We start from the raw sequence: 17,009 nt of genomic DNA, 5'->3' as shown, positions 1-17,009 counted from the left end.
AAATCAGATTTCCCCCCTTCCACCAAGAAAACTGAGATGAGGAACCCCCATCTTCGGTCTTCCCTTTCCCTAACTTTAAATTGGGAAAAGGCTTGGAGTGGGGTCACAACTTTTCTCCTTACACCCCCCCAAAATAAAACCCAGGACTGTTTAGGTGGCTGTGAAAGCAAGATGGGGCGAAATATGGGGGTTCATTCCCCCACAAAAGCAATTTCCTCTGCATCCCTTTTTGGAGAAGATGGAGCAGGGAGCTAAGTGGGGTCTTCTGGCCCTTTCTTTGCGCAAAGTCTCTGCATTGCCCTTGGCCTTTTGGGCGGGGGAACCTCCATGTGCCCCAAGTGTGTGGGGGCACCCCTCGCCCCCCAACTGGGGCTTCTCGCCCCAAAAGAGGAAGCCCAAACAATACATGCCATTTTTACGCACCAAGGGCGCACGTGCGTAAAAAAGCCTGCTGCAAAGCTTGGGCTTCCTCCTCCCTCTTCCTGTGACCTTTGGGAGCACTTCCGGGTCAGGAGGAGGGGCTTCTGGGCAAGGCCATGGCTGCCACCAAGAGGGTCCTGTATGTGGGTGAGCAACAGGAGGGCAAGAGGAGCTGGCCAAGGAAGGATGGAGAGGCTGCTCTGCAGGCTCCGCTTCTCTTCCAAGGAGCCCTCTGGGGAGGCAGGGAGGGGGGAGGCTGGGTGTGTTTTCTGAGGGGTGTCTTGGCTCCGATGGGGTCTTATCTGTTGTACCCCTTCCTCTTCAGGGGGCCTGGCGGAGGAGGTGGACGAGAGGGTCCTCCACGCCGCCTTCATCCCCTTCGGAGACATCACCGACATCCAGATCCCCCTCGACTACGAGACAGGTCCGCAGCAGGGGCTTTGGGGGGAATGGCATTGGGGTCGGGGCAGCTAGCATGGGGTCAATGGCATTTGGGCAGCTGGCATGCCATGAGTGGTGTTGGGATCAGGGGCATTGGGGCACCTGGCCTTAGGTGATTGGTATTGGGGTGAGGAGGTGTTGAGGTGACTGGCATTTAGTCAGTGCCATTGGCCAGTGGGAATGGAATAACTGACATTGGGGCAGCTGGCATTGAGGCAGCTGGGGTGAGTGGCATTAAGATGACTGGCTGGGGGCAGCAGGTGAACATTGATTTTAGAGCTGTAACTTTAAATGTTTATTAGAAGAGAAAACTGCAGGGTTTTTTTTTCCAGGTGGAGAATTTAAATGTATGCCTTTATCATTCTAGAAGACAAACTTTTGTGTCACTGCATATGTGCCGAATGTCTGGTTCTTGCTGTGTGAAACCATTAATTGCTTTCATCTGGTGAAGAAAAAAATAGTTCCACAGGGACAGAAGGAAAATTATTTTTTTTCCTGAGCATCCTGTCCCTTTTGAGTATGAGTCTGGACATCTCTTATCAAGTCTTATGTTGAGGTTTGGATATGCATTGGCGAATGCCTGTGCGTTTATGCATAACCAATAATCTTTTTCTTGGTATCTTTGCAGAAAAACATCGCGGTTTTGCTTTCATTGAATTTGAACTGGCTGAGGTGAGGAAATGCTGACACGTTGATACACCAAAAACATACCTGATAGGGGTATTTTCAACAGTGAGGGGAAAGATATACAGGCTGAGCATCTCTTATCCAGAATTCCAAAATTGTCCACATGGTGGCTGAGATAGCAACACCTTTGCTTTCTTGATGGGTCAATGTACATAAACTTTGTTTCATGCACAAAAGTATTAAAATATTGTGTGTGACATGACCTTCAGGTTATGTGTATAAGTTATACCTGAAGCATAAATGAATTTTGTGTTTAGACTTGGATATCCTGTCCCCAAGATATCTCATTATGTATATGCAAGTATTCCAAAATCCAAAACACTTCTTGTCCCAAGCATCTCAGATGCAGGAAACTCAACCTGTACAACTTTGTCACATTCCCCACTTCACAGCCGGAAGTATCTTCTACTCATTTCCTATTGTTAAAAAAAATATTCTCCTATCCTTAAAATTGCCAGGAAGGCCTAAACTGGTGAAAATGCCCATCCTTTCAAAGCCTTGGCATTTGGGGGTTCCAGAGTCTCCAAGGTGGGATTAATGTGCTCCCACATCTTTCCACAGTTCCCCACATTTAATGTAAGAGATGACTTATCAGTAAAAAAAAATGTCCTCTTTTTCTCTTTAGGATGCTGCAGCAGCCATCGATAACATGGTACGTCTCTTTAGATTTTTAAATTTTAATTTTGTGGAGAGCTTAAATGCTCCTCTCACTGCTAACATTTAATATTTTCTGGTGAGGCGTAATGAGAGATTTCTTCTCATGGGGAAGTGAGATTATCTGCCTTCAGGTGCAGCTTTGATTTTTGGGGTCTGTTTTCTAGGAGAGGTTTGCACACAGACTCCTTCATGTTTGTTTCGCAGAGACATGCAAACAAATCCCTTTCTGGTTTGTTTCAGGAGGCCTCTGAGATCTGAAGAGTCCTGTTTTATAGCTGTGCATTGCAGCTAGTGCCTTTCTTTCTCCTGTTCTTGTAAACAACTGTGCAGTGTTTCAGAGAACATGTGTTGCTGTGTGCTTTCAAGTCATTGGTGATTCTGTTGCTGGGCTTTCTTGGCAACGTTTGAAGGGGTTTGTCCTTGCCTTCCTCCAAGGCTGAAAATGACTAATTTCTGAGAACAGCAGGATGGAAATCCTTTAAAATAGCAATATATAGAATGTTGTTCTCTATCCTAAATGTGGTAGAATCAGAAACGTTCCCAATTCATCTTTTGATAGAACAAGATTAAAAGTGGCAATAATATATTTTAAAAAACTCTCCCTCTCTACTTTCTAGAATGAGTCTGAGTTGTTTGGGAGGACGATCCGCGTCAACCTGGCCAAACCAATGAGGATTAAGGAAGGTTCCTCCCGCCCAGGTGAGCCATGGAACTGGGACGAGAAAAGAGGCTCCTGACCCTTGCTTTTTGTGCCATGGACCTCTTTGGAAGTCTGGTGAAGAGCCTATGTATTCATAATAATGTTTTTAAATGCATAAAATAGATCTTGGGTGACTGGCAGGTCCAATAACTACAGCAGCTTCAGAGTAGTGATGAGCATTAATGGTATTTCACAATATCTGCAAGAACTGGAATGTGATATGGCAGTAGTTTCAATTGGTGGCAAAGTCTTGGTTAGCTTGCTAATGCTATGGTTTGTTGCATGTGTTCCTAATTGAAGGAAATAATAAATTTCAGTTAGAAAGTTAGATTTTTTTTAAAAAAAAATCCTGTCTAAATTTGCAGACCTGCTGATATCTATCCAAGGACCCTGTGTGTGTGTATGTGTGTGAACCCCAAATTAAAAACTCCTGGATGAGAAGGTCCCACAGACTTTCTGTTTCCTGAGTGTCTTCTGTTTCCCTTTGACAGTCTGGTCGGATGATGACTGGCTCAAGAAATTTTCAGGGAAGACGCTTGAGGAGAACGTGGAAGAAGAAGGGGCAGAGCCTGCCCGCTCAGAGACCCAGGAGGTAGGTGGGCACCTCTTGCTTTGGTGGAGTAGGGGCCATACTGGGTCTTCAGATTTTGCTTGAGAGGTCGTGCACCTTTAGGTGAGCAGCCCCCTTTTTGGGTCACTTTGATGTGCCATTGCTTCCTGTTGCCGTTTTGAGAAGGACTGGAGAAAAAAATGGAGGTATTTGGGCTTGCTGTGTGTGTGTGTGTGTGTGTGAGAGGGGTGACCCATGGAAAGACACTTGAGGATTTGAAATTGGGCCCTGCATCCCCATTCAGTTGGCCACCCCAATCTACATTATCTTAGAGGATGACAGGAATCTAGTTAAACCTCTACTTTGGAGGAACAGAGATGTGGCTGCGGCAGGCATGAAGGAAGTCAATTTTCATATGTGTGTGTGTGTACATATGTATATGTATACAGTTTTTTCATATCATAAATCAGGTACTGTTACCAATAATGCTAATATAAGTACAAGTCAGTCTCATTAAATCTACCTACAAAAAGTAAGAAGGGGTTTCGGTGTGTTGGTCCAAAATGACATGTTTTGCAGGAGATCTATGGATGAAGTTCAGTGGTCAAGAGGGAGACTATATTACTTCAAAATTATCCTTTATCATTTCCTGTTGGCTTACCAATTTTAAAGACAGGTTTTGCCACCTAGGCCAGCATCCAAACCCTATCCAATCATCTGTGTAATCAGGAAGGCAATTTCCTACAGATAGTTTTCCAAGGCATCCTCTCCAGAACTTCCTGGTTCTGAGGACCAAAGAGCCTTTGCCTGCCTTCCTTTATCGCTGTGCAAAAGCAGTGCTGTGCTTGCATGGCAGACAATTATGCTAACATAGCCTCTTTGGGAGGGATTTCAGCCTACAGTGGCTTGCTGGAGGCCTTTCATAGAACAAGTTGTGTTTTCCTTCTGCTAGGGTGAGCCGCCAGCAAAGAAATCCAGGGCCAACCCCCAGGTTTACATGGACATCAAGATTGGGAACAAGCCTGCAGGCCGACTGAACATCCTGCTGCGATCGGATATTGTACCTATGACTGCTGGTAAGCAAAGATCCCCACTGTTTGTTGTTGTGTGCCTTCAAGTTGTTTACAACATACAGTGGCTTTTTTGGCAAGATTTATTCAGAAGGGGTTTGCCTTTGCTTTTGCCTTTCTCTGAAGCCGATAAATTTATTATCCACAGATATTTTATCCATGATGCAAGTATCCATAGTTTGAAAATATTTTAAAAATACATAAATTCCCAAAAGCAAAGCTTGAATTTGCCATTTTGTACAAGGGACATCTTACTGTGCCACTTGAGTATCCATAGATTTTGGTATCCACAGGAGGTCCTGGAATCAAACCCCAGTAGATATCAAGAGCCTACTATATATAAAATTTGGTTGTGTTCAGCTAGACCCTGCCAGGATTTGAATCCTCACTCCGCAACAGAGGCCCACTGTGTAGCCTTGGACCAGTCCCTCTCTCTTTCAGATGCCTGAGACGTAGTGAGAAAGATCCAGACGTATTCGACATTTATGGGGCCATTACCAAGAAGGTGGTGCTAACCTGGCTATTTTTGAGGTCAATGCCTTTTTTGTTTCCCTCACTTTGTCAACCGTTTCCTCTCTCCTCCTGAATCTGCAGAGAACTTCCGTTGCCTGTGCACCCACGAGAAAGGCTTTGGCTTTAAGGGCAGCAGCTTCCATCGGGTGATACCCCAGTTCATGTGCCAAGGAGGAGACTTCACCAACCACAACGGCACAGGAGGGAAATCCATCTACGGGAAGAAGTTTGATGACGAAAACTTTATCCTGAAACACACAGGCCCAGGTAGGACCTCGGTAGGGCTTTGGTGGGACTCCGGCACTATGGGTTTGTTTACCCTTATGGCAGATTCCTCTTTGTGTGCTGATCTAAAGGAGCCATTTTAGGCAGCAGCACCAGAAGCACTTACTCCAAATATTGGGGAAATTCTTATAGGAAGTTTTTGTGGGTTTTTTGGGCTATGTGGCTGTGTTCTGGAAGAGTTTATTCTTGATGTTTCGCCAGCATCTGTGGCTGGCATCTTCAGAGAATGCTGGCATGGATGTGAGTGGGGTATATATGCTGTGTGACCCTTGGTTGAAGGTGCCAGATACTAGCGAAATGTCAGGAATAAACTCTTCCAGAACACAACCACTTAGCCTGAAAAATCCACAAAAAACTATGGATGCCGGCTGTGAAAGCCTTCAGCTTACCATCTTGTAGGAAGGCTTGTGTGATGCTAATGCTATGGCTGTGTGTTTGTGTATTTTTCTTTATATAGGCTTGTTGTCCATGGCCAATTCTGGCTCCAACACCAACAGCTCTCAGTTCTTCATCACTTGTGATAAGACAGACTGGCTGGACGGAAAGCATGTGGTCTTTGGAGAAGTTACAGAAGGGTTGGACGTGGTGCGGCAAATGGAGGTAAAGCATGTCCCAGGGAGCAAACATTTCTGTATGGTTTGGAGGCAAAAGTTGCCTCAAAATTATGTTGATTGTCTTTAAAGTTTGGAGGGTTGGGAGCTTTGGAAGATTAGTGGGGTCAGCTTCAGGGGTCACAGTGTTGAAGTCTAGGAGCCACATGCAGTCCCTGGGCTTCACTTTCTGCATTTGACATCTCTTCTCTTTCTTTTTTCTTTCTCTCTCCTTTTTGTTTTTATTAAATCAAGGCTCAAGGCAGCAAAGATGGGAAACCAAAGCAGAAAATTATTATCTCAGACTGCGGTGAATACATGTGAATCTTAGTGCGGACAGAAGCCAGTTGCGAACAGCGGCCAGATGGAAAGTCGACAACCAGTTGCTTTGAACGAGAGTGAGATGTTTTGGGACCCTCTTTACACACAAAGGAGCTTTCCGTCTTCTCTGTGTCCAGAACTATAGAGACTTTTTACTTATTTTGTACAGTATTTTCTCTCCTCTAAACTTATAACTATTTTTTTAATTTAAAAAAACCCCAAAGAAACATATCTGGCCTCTTATTCCTCCTGGTTGCTTTCAGGTTTTTAACACTTTAAGCATTCTAACTAGCTTAGTGGTTTTCTTCCTAACACATTCCATATTAAATCATAACTTAATATTGAAGCATAAATTTCCTATCCAGAGGTCATTCATCCAAGGGACACTGAGAAGTGTTAAAGGGATGCTCTTAATTTTGGAAGTGTGCCTCAGGGGGGAGAGTTTAATTTGGTCCACTAAGACTCATCTTTAGTTTTTCTCCATTTTGCAAACCTCTCAGTACTTTCCCTGATCTACTTCAGACTGAGCCCATCCATGTTTACGCAGAAATAAGTCTCATTAAGTTCAGTAGTACTGAACAATCCCAGAAGAATGTGCTTAGAATTGCACATTAAGGCATATTTGGAAACACATCTTGTCCAACTGTCATGAAATCTCTAATATAGCTTATAACAGGTTCTGACAGTTTGCATCAGAATTGTATGTTTGACTTCCTGTAGTTGTTTTGAGAAGAACTGCAGAAGAAAATGGAAGTATTTATGGGTAGTAAGGCAAAAATGATGAACCTCTTACTTATTAACCTCTTTCCCAATATTATTTAAATCCTACAAGAAGTGGACAGAGGTGGAAATCAGAATAAACCAGAGCATGCGCTATTTCCTCACTCTTCCTTAAAAAGAAAAAAAAAGTTGGATTTTGGCATAACTACACAATAACATCCTGCAGAGAAGCCGATTAGAATACTCTTCCGAGACAAAAAAGGAGAGGAAGGATTTCTCTTTTTTCACTTGGTCTATAATTATGGGCTTTGCTGCTGCCCCAGGATGTTACAGCCTCCGCCTTAAGTGGATTTTAAAGAAACAAAAATAGAGAACTGCTCTCCTCCCTGAATTTGGCTGCGATTCTACATCAAGCAGGCACAGCTTTTTGGAGGGGGAAAAATCCCCCCCCCCTTTTTTTTTGGTGCCAAATGCCCTCCAAGGCCGTGGGGGAATATTTGCCAGGTTGTAGCCCCATGGCCCATTTTAGTGATGGCACAGTTCTTTATTTTTAACAGGAAATGGGCTGGAAGTAACTTCCAATCACTTCTTGTTTTACCAAAAAGGTTATTCCTGGGCTTAAAATGGCCTGAAATGTATGTTTGTGTCTGCCATGCAGGTTGAGTCTCCCTTATCTGAAATGCTTTGGACCAGAAGTGTTTTGGAGTCAGGATTTTTTTGGATTTTGGAATACTTGCATATACCTAATGGGATAATCTGGAGATGTGACCCAAGTCTAAACATTAAATTCATTTTATGTTTTTCATATACATCATACAGATGGCCTGAAGGTATAATTTTATACATAATATTGTTCATAATTTTTGTACATTGGATCATCAGAAAGTAATGCTGTCTAAACCACCCATCTGGACAATTTTGGATGCTTTCAGAATTTCGAATAAGGGATACTCAACCTATACTCCTGTGCGTATATTTTAATAATAGAATTCCAGACAGTAGTAGGCTTAAAAGTGACCTTCAGTGTTGAGAATGGCAGGCAGCTTTTTCCCTGTGGCCAGTTGACGGAAATCTTTGTGGCAACCCAAATGGTGGGCTTCATCCTCATTCTGTGTATAGATGGATGGAAGGTATTGCAAAAGGGAACAGACTGAGAACAAGGGCCAGAGGGATAGGTGTTGCTTTGTATCTCCCTCCCGGGGAAGGAAAGGAACTGGATCTTCGGGTGCGTTTATATAGGGAGATAGATCATTAAAATAACAACTGCAAAATATTGAGGACTTTGCACAATCCTCCTGTTCTACTGCAAGACATTGGTGTGGGAAGCAGAGAAATACCTTCTGCTTGGGGAAAGGAAGAAGGGGATGCTTTGGGGAGATCAGGTGTGCAATAATTACATTTGATGGGAAAGGTATGTGTGTTGCAAAGTGCCTCCTTTCTGTAGGAAGGGAACAAAGAAGCCCTCTGGCTCCAAACGTGCTGAGAGCAGCAATTTCAACAAAGCAGGTTATTGAAATCTGTGGTTTGCCGATGCATTCCCTGTCTTGTGGCTGGTGGCCTCTGATTTAAGGTACCTTGCACTACATGAACTGAATGTGCTTTGCTCCACTGTACTTTTGTCTTTTTACACCATTCACTCTCTCTCTCTGTATATGGGAGAGAGAAAGATAACAACAGCTTTTGGGGAGGAGAAATAACCCTCCAAATTGCATCTTAGTGTACCTCTGCTCTGTAGGGCAAGATCCCACTGTACAACCAGCCTTATCACTTTGCACTTCTGATTACCTGCCAGATCCCTATCCAGATACGTATTAATGCAGAATAAAAATGAATCTACAGCAAGAGGGAGTGCTACTGCTCATCATACATCTTTCACTATAGGTTGTTTTTGCTGTGGATTAACAGAATTGTGTGAGCAAGCAAGACAGCAGGAGAAGGAGGTGCAACACTGTCTTGTCCATTTAACCTAAAGGATGCTCCCTTTGGATCAGTGAGACCATACATGATGAGTGTCTGCTTATTACGGGTTGGTCGTCTGCTAGGTTGCCATGGACTGTTTCTCAGACGCAAAAATATCAGTGACAACCATGAACATTTCATAATGGTTTTCTGGATCTGTTCTAAGAACTTGAGGCATGGCAGGAGTTTTCCAGAGAGCAAGCATTCAGATTGAGTTCTGCCTTTCCTGTTCCAGATGATTGACCAACCCATGCTCTCAGACTTGTCTAAACTGAGCTTTGGTTTATTGGCTTCCATCCAGTCCATGATTGGTGCCAAATGACAGCTCAGCACTTTCCTTGGGTTCACCAGAACTCTATGGAAAGAAACAAACCTAACAATGTCAGGATGCAAAGGGGTCTTGCAGTGCCTTTTAGACTAACTCTGCAAAAGACGTCATAGTGTAAGCTTCCAAAACACACTGCAGAAATAATCTTGAGACTGCTTTGCTAGGGCAGTTAAAGTGGTCCCAAACTGGATTATTTCTGCAGTGTGTTTTGGACTTTAGTCTACTTCCTTAGATGCATGCAGTGAACTGGGCATAGGCTTTTGTAGGCTTGGTCTACTTTCTCAGAAACTTTCAAAACTCAAAGTAGAAGTGACCTTGGATTTGATTTTGGGATTGCTTTGGGCAAGGTAGGTTAAAAATTAAAGCCACCGTTCACATACATTTCCAAGAGAATAACCATATACTTACATTCCCTTGGTGCTCATCTACCATCCAAAAGGCCTGGGGACCATAAGTGGTCATGCTTTGCCCATACATTTTACACGCTATTCTACATCTGAGCATCTCTGAGCAGGAAGCATCAAGATGACCAACACTGCAATATCTTGCAAGCCAAATATTGGTTTAATTGGCCATGCCTGGGGATGGACATGACAATGTGACCTTGTGCAATTGGCTGCATTTTGTTGTCATGTTTTTATGCTAAGGTGAGGGTCTCTTGGCACATAATCTTGCAATTCGGGGTTTTAAAAACAGTAGAGTTCTCACTTGCATGAGCAAGGAGAACATTTGACAAGATGCTGGGGTGCTTGCATAAGACTTTGGGGTGCAGCAAGGGTAATGCCTCAATGCCCCAGGACATGCCAACACCCCAAACTTTGCTTGTATCGCACCTTGCCAAAATCCAGATCTGAAACCTTGGGCAATGTCAGGGATAAAACAGGCTATTTATGCCAAAGGAGTGTGTTGATTTGCATGGCTTTCATTAGCGCAGGATCTGTGGGTTACTTGCTTTTTTGGCACCGAATACAAAACAGACCTGTGTGTGCATAGCCGGTCATGTTTTAGTTTCCTTGGCAAAGCCTCTTCTGTAGAGGGTTTGGTTCAGTTTGCTCAGGATCTGAACAAACCTTGCTCTGGCCAAGTTGAGAGCCAAAGGGCTGGGGAGTCGGTGTCAGCCGAAGGTCAGCTGAAGCCAACAATGATCCAAATTCTTGCACAGCGGTCAGACCTGCGTCCGTTTCCCCCTTTGGTTGTGTTTGGGAGGAGGTTTCCTCTTGGAGTCTTTGGTAGGGAAGGCCTGCTGCTGCCTACAGTGCAAGTCATTATTTCTTTGACCCACAATCCAATGTTGAACATCAGTGGCAACCACATGTCTTTACCACCATGTTGCGATGCTTCTTGAGGATGACGTTGTTGTTGCTGTCGTAATAGAGGACGGACGTGGCGCTGAGTTTGGTGGGGGCACAGCAGGCCTTGGGGACAGCGTCTGGTTTCATCAAATGCACCTGCGGGGAAAACACACAGCCATTGGGACATCTGTTATTGCTGTTGTTGTCGTTGTGTGCCTTCAAGTCATTTTCAACATATAGTGACCCTAAATTGAGCATGGTTTGGGGTTTTGATTTTTGGCAAGTTTTTGATTTTTGATTTTTGGCCATCCTCTGAGAGTATGATTGCCCAGGGTCACCCACTGGGTTTCCATGGCCAAGGAGAGATTCGAACTCTAGTCTCTAAAGTCATAATCCAACACTCAAACCATTCTGTCTCTCATTAAGATTTAGAGAAACTTTCTTGTCCAACTGACATTCAAAGGAGCATTTGTGTATATGGGGTTGCAGGTAGAGAGAAGCATCTTTTTCAGTGCCAGCACTGGTAAAAACATTTATCCAAAAAGTGTGGCAGTTTGAATTGATGTTGGAAGCACTTTACATTGTTTGGAATTCAAGAGTCTGGCTGCAGGACACAAGGTTATTCCCTTGAATTTCAGCAGGGATTGAGTTTGTGTGTGTGTTTGTGAACCAGGACCTGGCCCCTCCATGGAAGACTTGGGGGATGGAATAAAAAAATATTTACTTACTTTCCTCCTGTACCACTTTTAATCTCATTTTACAAAGAAGAAGAAAAAAAGGAAACCTTAACTGATGCCAAAGGAGGCTTTAAAAGCCCAAATGTTGCATGCGTAGCAGAAATAAATGTGTTGTAGTCTCTTAAATGCTACACAGTTATAACACTTTGATACCACTTTAACTGCTTCAGCTGAGTCCTATGAAGGAGCAGGAATTGTTGTTTTGGGAGATGTTAAGAATCCTCTGGCCAAGAGTTCCTCTAGTGTAGTGGTTCCCAACCTTTGATTCTCCAAATGTTTTGGACTTTGGCCCCCATAACTCCTGACTGTTGGCCAATTTGGCTGTGGCTTCTAGGATTTGAAGTCTAAAACAAATTGAGGAGCAAAGGTTGGGAACCACTGCAAATCTAGTGCATCCCCAAATGATCAAACCCAGGGCTCTAGATAATAGAGCCATAGCAGTCAAAGTGGAACCAAAGTGCTGTAATTGTGTAGTGTTAAAGAGAACTGTGCAAGACAGAAAGCATTGGTGAAGTCATGGTGCAATGGCTTGGGCACTGGACTATGACTCAGGAGAAGAGGGTTCGAATCCCCCGGCTCAGCCTTGAAATCCACTGGGGGACCCTAGGCAAATCACACTATCTCTGCCTCAGAGGATGGCAACGGCAAACCCTTTCTGAAGGAACCTGCAAAGAAAACCCTGTGATAGCTTTGCCTTAAGATTGCCATAAATAAAAAATGACATGATGACGAAACTACTACAAAAGTAGTGAAAGATGATGAACCCAGTGGGACACTGGGGTAAGCATGCAGACCCATGGCTGCTCCTACAATTGCCTGGGGGATCCCCTGTTACAGACACACAGACACAAGATATACAAATACACTCCCTTGCTGGGAAGCTCCCTTATTCTCTGCTTTGTAATTTCTCATCAGAAGATACTGACCAATGACTGGAGGATGGCATGGTTGGTGGCGTTCATGCAGGAATCCAAGGGGAAAGCACATTCGCCTTCGCAGTAGAAAGCAGAGTAGCCCTGGGGTGCAATCACCCAGTCCTGAAAGAGCAAAGAGAAAGCGCACTGGAAGAAGCCACCATGTTGCAGGATATTGTTCTTTTTACTGTGATCTTCAACACCACTGTATTAACCCTAATTTTACCAGCGCTACAGTGGGCCCTTGTTATCCGCTGCAGTTTGGCTCCAGAATCCCCTTTGGATAACAAAATCCATGTATGCTCAAGTCCCTTTAATATAATGGCAGAGCAAAACTGTGTCCCTTATATAAAATGGAAAATCAAGGTTTGCTATTTGGAATTTATACTTTTTTGGAATATTTTCAAGCTTGAATCCGTGGATTAAGAAAAATCCATAGATAAGGAGGGCTGACTGTAGCAGGGAGATCTGATGTGTTTTACATTATTAATTTTTGGCTGATGAGTTTCCTAAGATTGCAGCCAAATAGATAGTATTTGTGCAGCAGCACTAACTTGTCGGCATAGGATGTTGCCTTAATATTAACAGTATTAGTTTACATTGTCTTTCTAAAATCATTGTAACACAAATACTTTATATTTAATCTTGTTTTCAACTCTGTATTTAATATTGTATTTTAATGTATTGCATTGCATTTTCTTTATCCCATTTTGCTCCTTTTTTACTGGTCACTGACCAAAATTAACCAAACTCAACGGTGCTACCAAGATCCCTTTGCATACTGATTTTTCCAGACTAAGAAGGCTATAACTCTGAATTTTTAAAATAAGTATTTACCAGCCATCCAAGGTCTTGAAAGCTGACGTAGAGCTCATGCCTTCGGCATACTTGTCTCCCTTCAGAAACATGGAGTTCATCTGTGGAAGGAAAAGGCCCAGGATTTTTTTATCAGCGGACCAGAAATTGCCAAATGGACAATGCGTTTAAGCCAAGAGGAGGTGTGTGTCGTATTTTGGCCTGAACTTTGACAGAAAATAAAGAATGCAGCTCTAGTGTTGCAAAAAAGAGAACTGCTCTCCAGATTCAGCCACAATGATGAGACATTGTCCCTATTCTTGGCTATCGTCTGAACTGTGACTCCAAGGTCATTTAGGTGTCTGGACACCTTTTCCAACCTCTCAATTGCACACCTCCATGCACACAAAAGTTGCTTCCCTGCTCCTAGAAGTTTCCAGAAGTGATATCTTTATGTCTAAACGGAGCCTTGCAAGTGCCTAGAACCGACCTCAGTTAAAAATTGGAAGCCTGTTCAGGTAAAGCTCCAAACAAGACACAAATTCAGTTCCAGTGTTCTTACCCAATGACCCTGGAAGCCTATTTAAATGTGAGAAGTTGTTCGTCTTCTTGTGCTGCCTCTTTCTCAGCTGCTTGGTGGCTCGAGGGACCCTGACTTGGTTCTTGCCGCTTCGGAAGAAGGTCACCACGAAGGGCTGCTTGGAGCGCGGCCCGCGACGTCCCAAAAGGCCGGCCGATCCGGGGTCGACGCTCTGTCCTGAAAAACCCAAACACCAAACCCTTTCCACTATGTTAATACTGCTTTTGGTTCATTCCTAGTCTTTGACTTGAAATTGAAATAATTGTCACTTAGCCCTTTTAAAAAAAACTTTGGTACAATGAGATCTTAGCAGCATTTTTGTGCTGAATTATTGCAAGCTGCTTTGCGTCCCATGCTGTGAGAAAGGTGAGTATAAATTGAATAAGTAAATAAATAAATAATATATTAAGGGCCACAAAAGCAGTCTTGGAAGGGACCACAGACCCAAGGCCATCCCTGTAATATGACTACAACTTGTATCACCAAATGGGTTTCTAGTGGTAACAGTGACTTTAGCCTTACCGTCCTCTGTCTCCACATAAAGTCTCAAGCGCAGGTAGTATTTGCGGTTGAGTAGCCAATGATTACTAGCTGCAGCAATGTCAAACACTAGCCAGCCTTCAGCCCCGGCTAAATAATCTTGCAGGTCCAAGAAGAGAAGTTCTGCTTCCCTGGAAGAGCAGAAAAAGGTACATCGACATGGAGAGATGAGCATCCGAAGCATTTCAACATAACTCCCACAAATGGCAAAGTACAGCATCATCACAAAAGAGTGATGCCTTTATTGGACCAACCTAAATTGACTGTTCTGTGGATTTTGGATGATACTGTACTTTGCTATATGACCAACACGGCTGGATAGGTTTCCCAGAAATGCAAGTAGGATGGATGGATGGATAGATAGATAGATAGATGGATGACAGATCTCTCAGTGTTATACTTGGGCTTTCTGGTTCGAAACTGCTTTATGATTCTAAGTACTTTGTTGTCTTATGGCAGTTTAAGAAAGAAAAGACTACTAAAACAATGTACAGGTTGAAATACTTAGGACCAGAATTATTTTGGATTTTTTTGGATTTGGGAATACCTGTATTTGCAAACCACTGAGATATTTCACAACAAGCAGTCGATAAATGATTATAGATAAGTAAGCATCCTGTTTTTATTGGTGCCCAAGGTTTGTTATTGCGCGCCTTCAAGTCATTTCTGACTCATGGAAGGCGACCTTATCATGGGGGTTTCTGAGCAAGATACGTTCAGAAAGAGGTTTGCCTTTGCTCCCCTCTGAGGCTGAGAGATGTGCAACAATTAAACATGCAACCATTAAAATAGTCAGACGGGTCCCATTTGGCCATTTTGCATTTAAAACCACCATTTCAGGTCAAAAGCATTTCTTTTACCGCACCTGTTGTGATGTTCTTGAACTATCTTGTACAGGCTGATGTGGAGAGTTTTGTTGACAGGCCAGATGAAACTTTGCATCTTGTAAATCCTGAATTCAGCTGCCGTTACCGATTCCCCCGTTGGGATCTGCGTCAGATCAAACCTGAATTCTTTCCAGTAAGGTTTCTGGTGGAAGATGTCTCGGTCCACTTCAACTGCAAAGCATTGGGAGACAGGGACGATATAAACATATCTGGGAATCTCTGAGCATCATCCTTTGTTGATACCCAAGCACCCAAATGACAAACGCAACTGTCTTTTCTTTTTCAATCCACGCACAAAATGTCAAGATACAATTTAATCGTTGTAGGTATGTAAATATCAAGTCACAATTAAGTAGTTAACTAAAACAATAACAAACCTCTGAGGCTGAGAGAGTGTGACTCCTTGCTTTGTGTGGAAAGGGGTTGACAGTGTGATGTGCAATGTCCCCTGCGCTGCCAGGAAAGGATTTAGGGCTGGTTGCGGTTTCGGAAGGATGACATTCCTTCCTAATTAAGGGAACTGAGGCGGGGAACGAACCCAAATGGAGGCGGATGGGTTGTGTCTGTTTTCCTTGTGTCCGTTTTCTGTTTTCCACATCTGACAAACATCTTTCTAAGTCTAGGAGTGGTTTGCTTAAGACTTTATCCCTCAAATTTTCTTTCTCAGCCATGTTGGCTACAGGCGACATAAATCTTTATTAATGAAAATGTCAAAAAGCATTACTTTAAAGTCTTTATAACCATTTTTACAGCATTTGGGGACACTTTATCGAATGCAGGAACAGTTATCCTCAGGATCCTGTGTGCATACCGTCTGCCCTCCTTATCCAAGGATTTTTTTATCTGATGGCTTGAAAATATGTAATACATATATATGTAGACGCTTCATATTTTCCACTCCTCTCCCTTTTTGTGCATCTGTGACTTTTGTGCATCTTCTTTGGGTCTGGATGTTTACACAAAGGGAGTGAGCTGCAGTTGGAGGGCTCTTCTCCAGAAGGGAATGCTGCTGAGATTTTAATGATGCATTGTGACCTGTTGGAAAGCCATTTCTTCCAGCTACTGGGTTCACCACAAACCCTTGGGTTTGCGTATGTGTGTGTTTGCGTGTGTGTGTGTTTAAAGAAAATAAAACACAGAACCAGGCAGAATAGCCAACCCAAGGCGGATGCGGAGAGCTCATCCCAAAGAGTGGTGCTCGGCTGGCAAAGGAAGGGAGAAAACTAGGGAAGAGGCGACAATTTTAGGGAACCTGGAGATGTTTTGAGCACTCTTTTGACAATGCAAGCGAGTGTGCTTTGGATGCAAAATTAAGGTGTTTTGTCCCTCTCCAACTGAATCCATAGGACGAAAGAGCTATAGGAGATTATCACATGCCAATGCCACTTTAATGATGGGTTAATGATGGGATCTGCACAACATCATCTGTAGGTCTTTTGTGCGATTGTAGTCAATCCCGCTTTCCGAATGGGTTAATGCTCCCGACAAATCTTGCCAAGAAAACTTTTGAATACTCTAACTTTAGGGTTGCCGTAAGTTAGAAATGACTCAAAGGCACAGAGCAAATAATTTTAATGTACCTATTACAAATACAGAAGCATTTTTTATTGAAGATCTCTGACCATATAGTTGGTGGCTTTGGAAGTAAATAAAATCCAGAGTGATTTCTCAGGCTATATGACTCCCCAGAATGCACATTAATTTTCTCAAGTTATTTGTTTTTTCTTATCTAAAATGTGGAGGTATATCGGCTAATTCTCCGCTACTAGTCCTTGGCACATGGCAGTAATTATGTCTATGTATGTGTGTATATATACATTAAAAGTTGGCCCCTTTCTCCTACCTCCCAATCTCTGCAGGTCAGGACAGGGTCCTTTTATACACTTTTGCCAATTTACAGGTATTTTTAGTAAGTTATGCGTGTGTATGTGCGAGCGAGAGGCATGTCTTTCTAAAAACTACACCCCCACTGTAATTATACTATTCGTCTCTGATGCTTTAGAGTAGCCCGTGTGCCTTATTC

The 17,009-nt window shown here is 43.2% G+C and overlaps 2 protein-coding genes across 2 annotated transcripts; one reads left to right on the top strand and one right to left on the bottom strand.

The window, feature by feature from the left end:
* Window positions 1–475: 475 nt before the first annotated feature.
* On the top strand, window positions 476–6,463 carry PPIE (peptidylprolyl isomerase E). Its single transcript, XM_042439404.1, has 10 exons — window positions 476–567; window positions 746–844; window positions 1,490–1,533; window positions 2,174–2,200; window positions 2,823–2,904; window positions 3,397–3,497; window positions 4,408–4,531; window positions 5,120–5,305; window positions 5,781–5,923; window positions 6,169–6,463. The coding sequence occupies exons 1-10, from the start codon at window positions 537–539 to the stop codon at window positions 6,235–6,237; spliced, it is 906 nt and encodes a 301-aa protein (XP_042295338.1). The 5' UTR covers window positions 476–536; the 3' UTR covers window positions 6,238–6,463.
* Window positions 6,464–7,478: 1,015 nt separating this feature from the next.
* Window positions 7,479–15,707, bottom strand: LOC121915301 (bone morphogenetic protein 8A-like). The gene is made up of 7 exons (XM_042439405.1): window positions 15,364–15,707; window positions 14,965–15,157; window positions 14,082–14,230; window positions 13,542–13,736; window positions 13,022–13,101; window positions 12,197–12,307; window positions 7,479–10,689 (listed from the first exon to the last, which is right to left on the bottom strand). Exons 2-7 carry the CDS (start codon window positions 15,039–15,041, stop codon window positions 10,540–10,542), a joined length of 762 nt encoding a protein of 253 aa, XP_042295339.1. The 5' UTR covers window positions 15,042–15,157; window positions 15,364–15,707; the 3' UTR covers window positions 7,479–10,539.
* Between the last annotated feature and the right edge of the window lie 1,302 nt (window positions 15,708–17,009).

The sequence above is a fragment of the Sceloporus undulatus genome, chromosome 9 (assembly GCF_019175285.1).
Source record: "Sceloporus undulatus isolate JIND9_A2432 ecotype Alabama chromosome 9, SceUnd_v1.1, whole genome shotgun sequence".
Lineage (NCBI taxonomy): Eukaryota > Metazoa > Chordata > Lepidosauria > Squamata > Phrynosomatidae > Sceloporus > Sceloporus undulatus.
This window is presented reverse-complemented; position numbering and strand designations above follow the sequence as displayed.

Excerpts from the sequence above, each read along its gene's own strand:
- LOC121915301 (XM_042439405.1), bottom strand. The coding sequence starts at position 15,041 with ATGCAAAGTTTCATCTGGCCTGTCAACAAAACTCTCCACATCAGCCTG. Across the intron at positions 13,737-14,081 it reads TTATGTGGAGACAGAGGACG|GACAGAGCGTCGACCCCGGA; the intron begins GTAAGGCTAAAG and ends TGGGTTTTTCAG. Across the intron at positions 12,308-13,021 it reads TTCAAGACCTTGGATGGCTG|GACTGGGTGATTGCACCCCA; the intron begins GTAAATACTTAT and ends TTGCTCTTTCAG.
- PPIE (XM_042439404.1), top strand. The coding sequence starts at position 537 with ATGGCTGCCACCAAGAGGGTCCTGTATGTGG. Across the intron at positions 5,306-5,780 it reads CCTGAAACACACAGGCCCAG|GCTTGTTGTCCATGGCCAAT; the intron begins GTAGGACCTCGG and ends TTCTTTATATAG. Across the intron at positions 5,924-6,168 it reads ACGTGGTGCGGCAAATGGAG|GCTCAAGGCAGCAAAGATGG; the intron begins GTAAAGCATGTC and ends TATTAAATCAAG.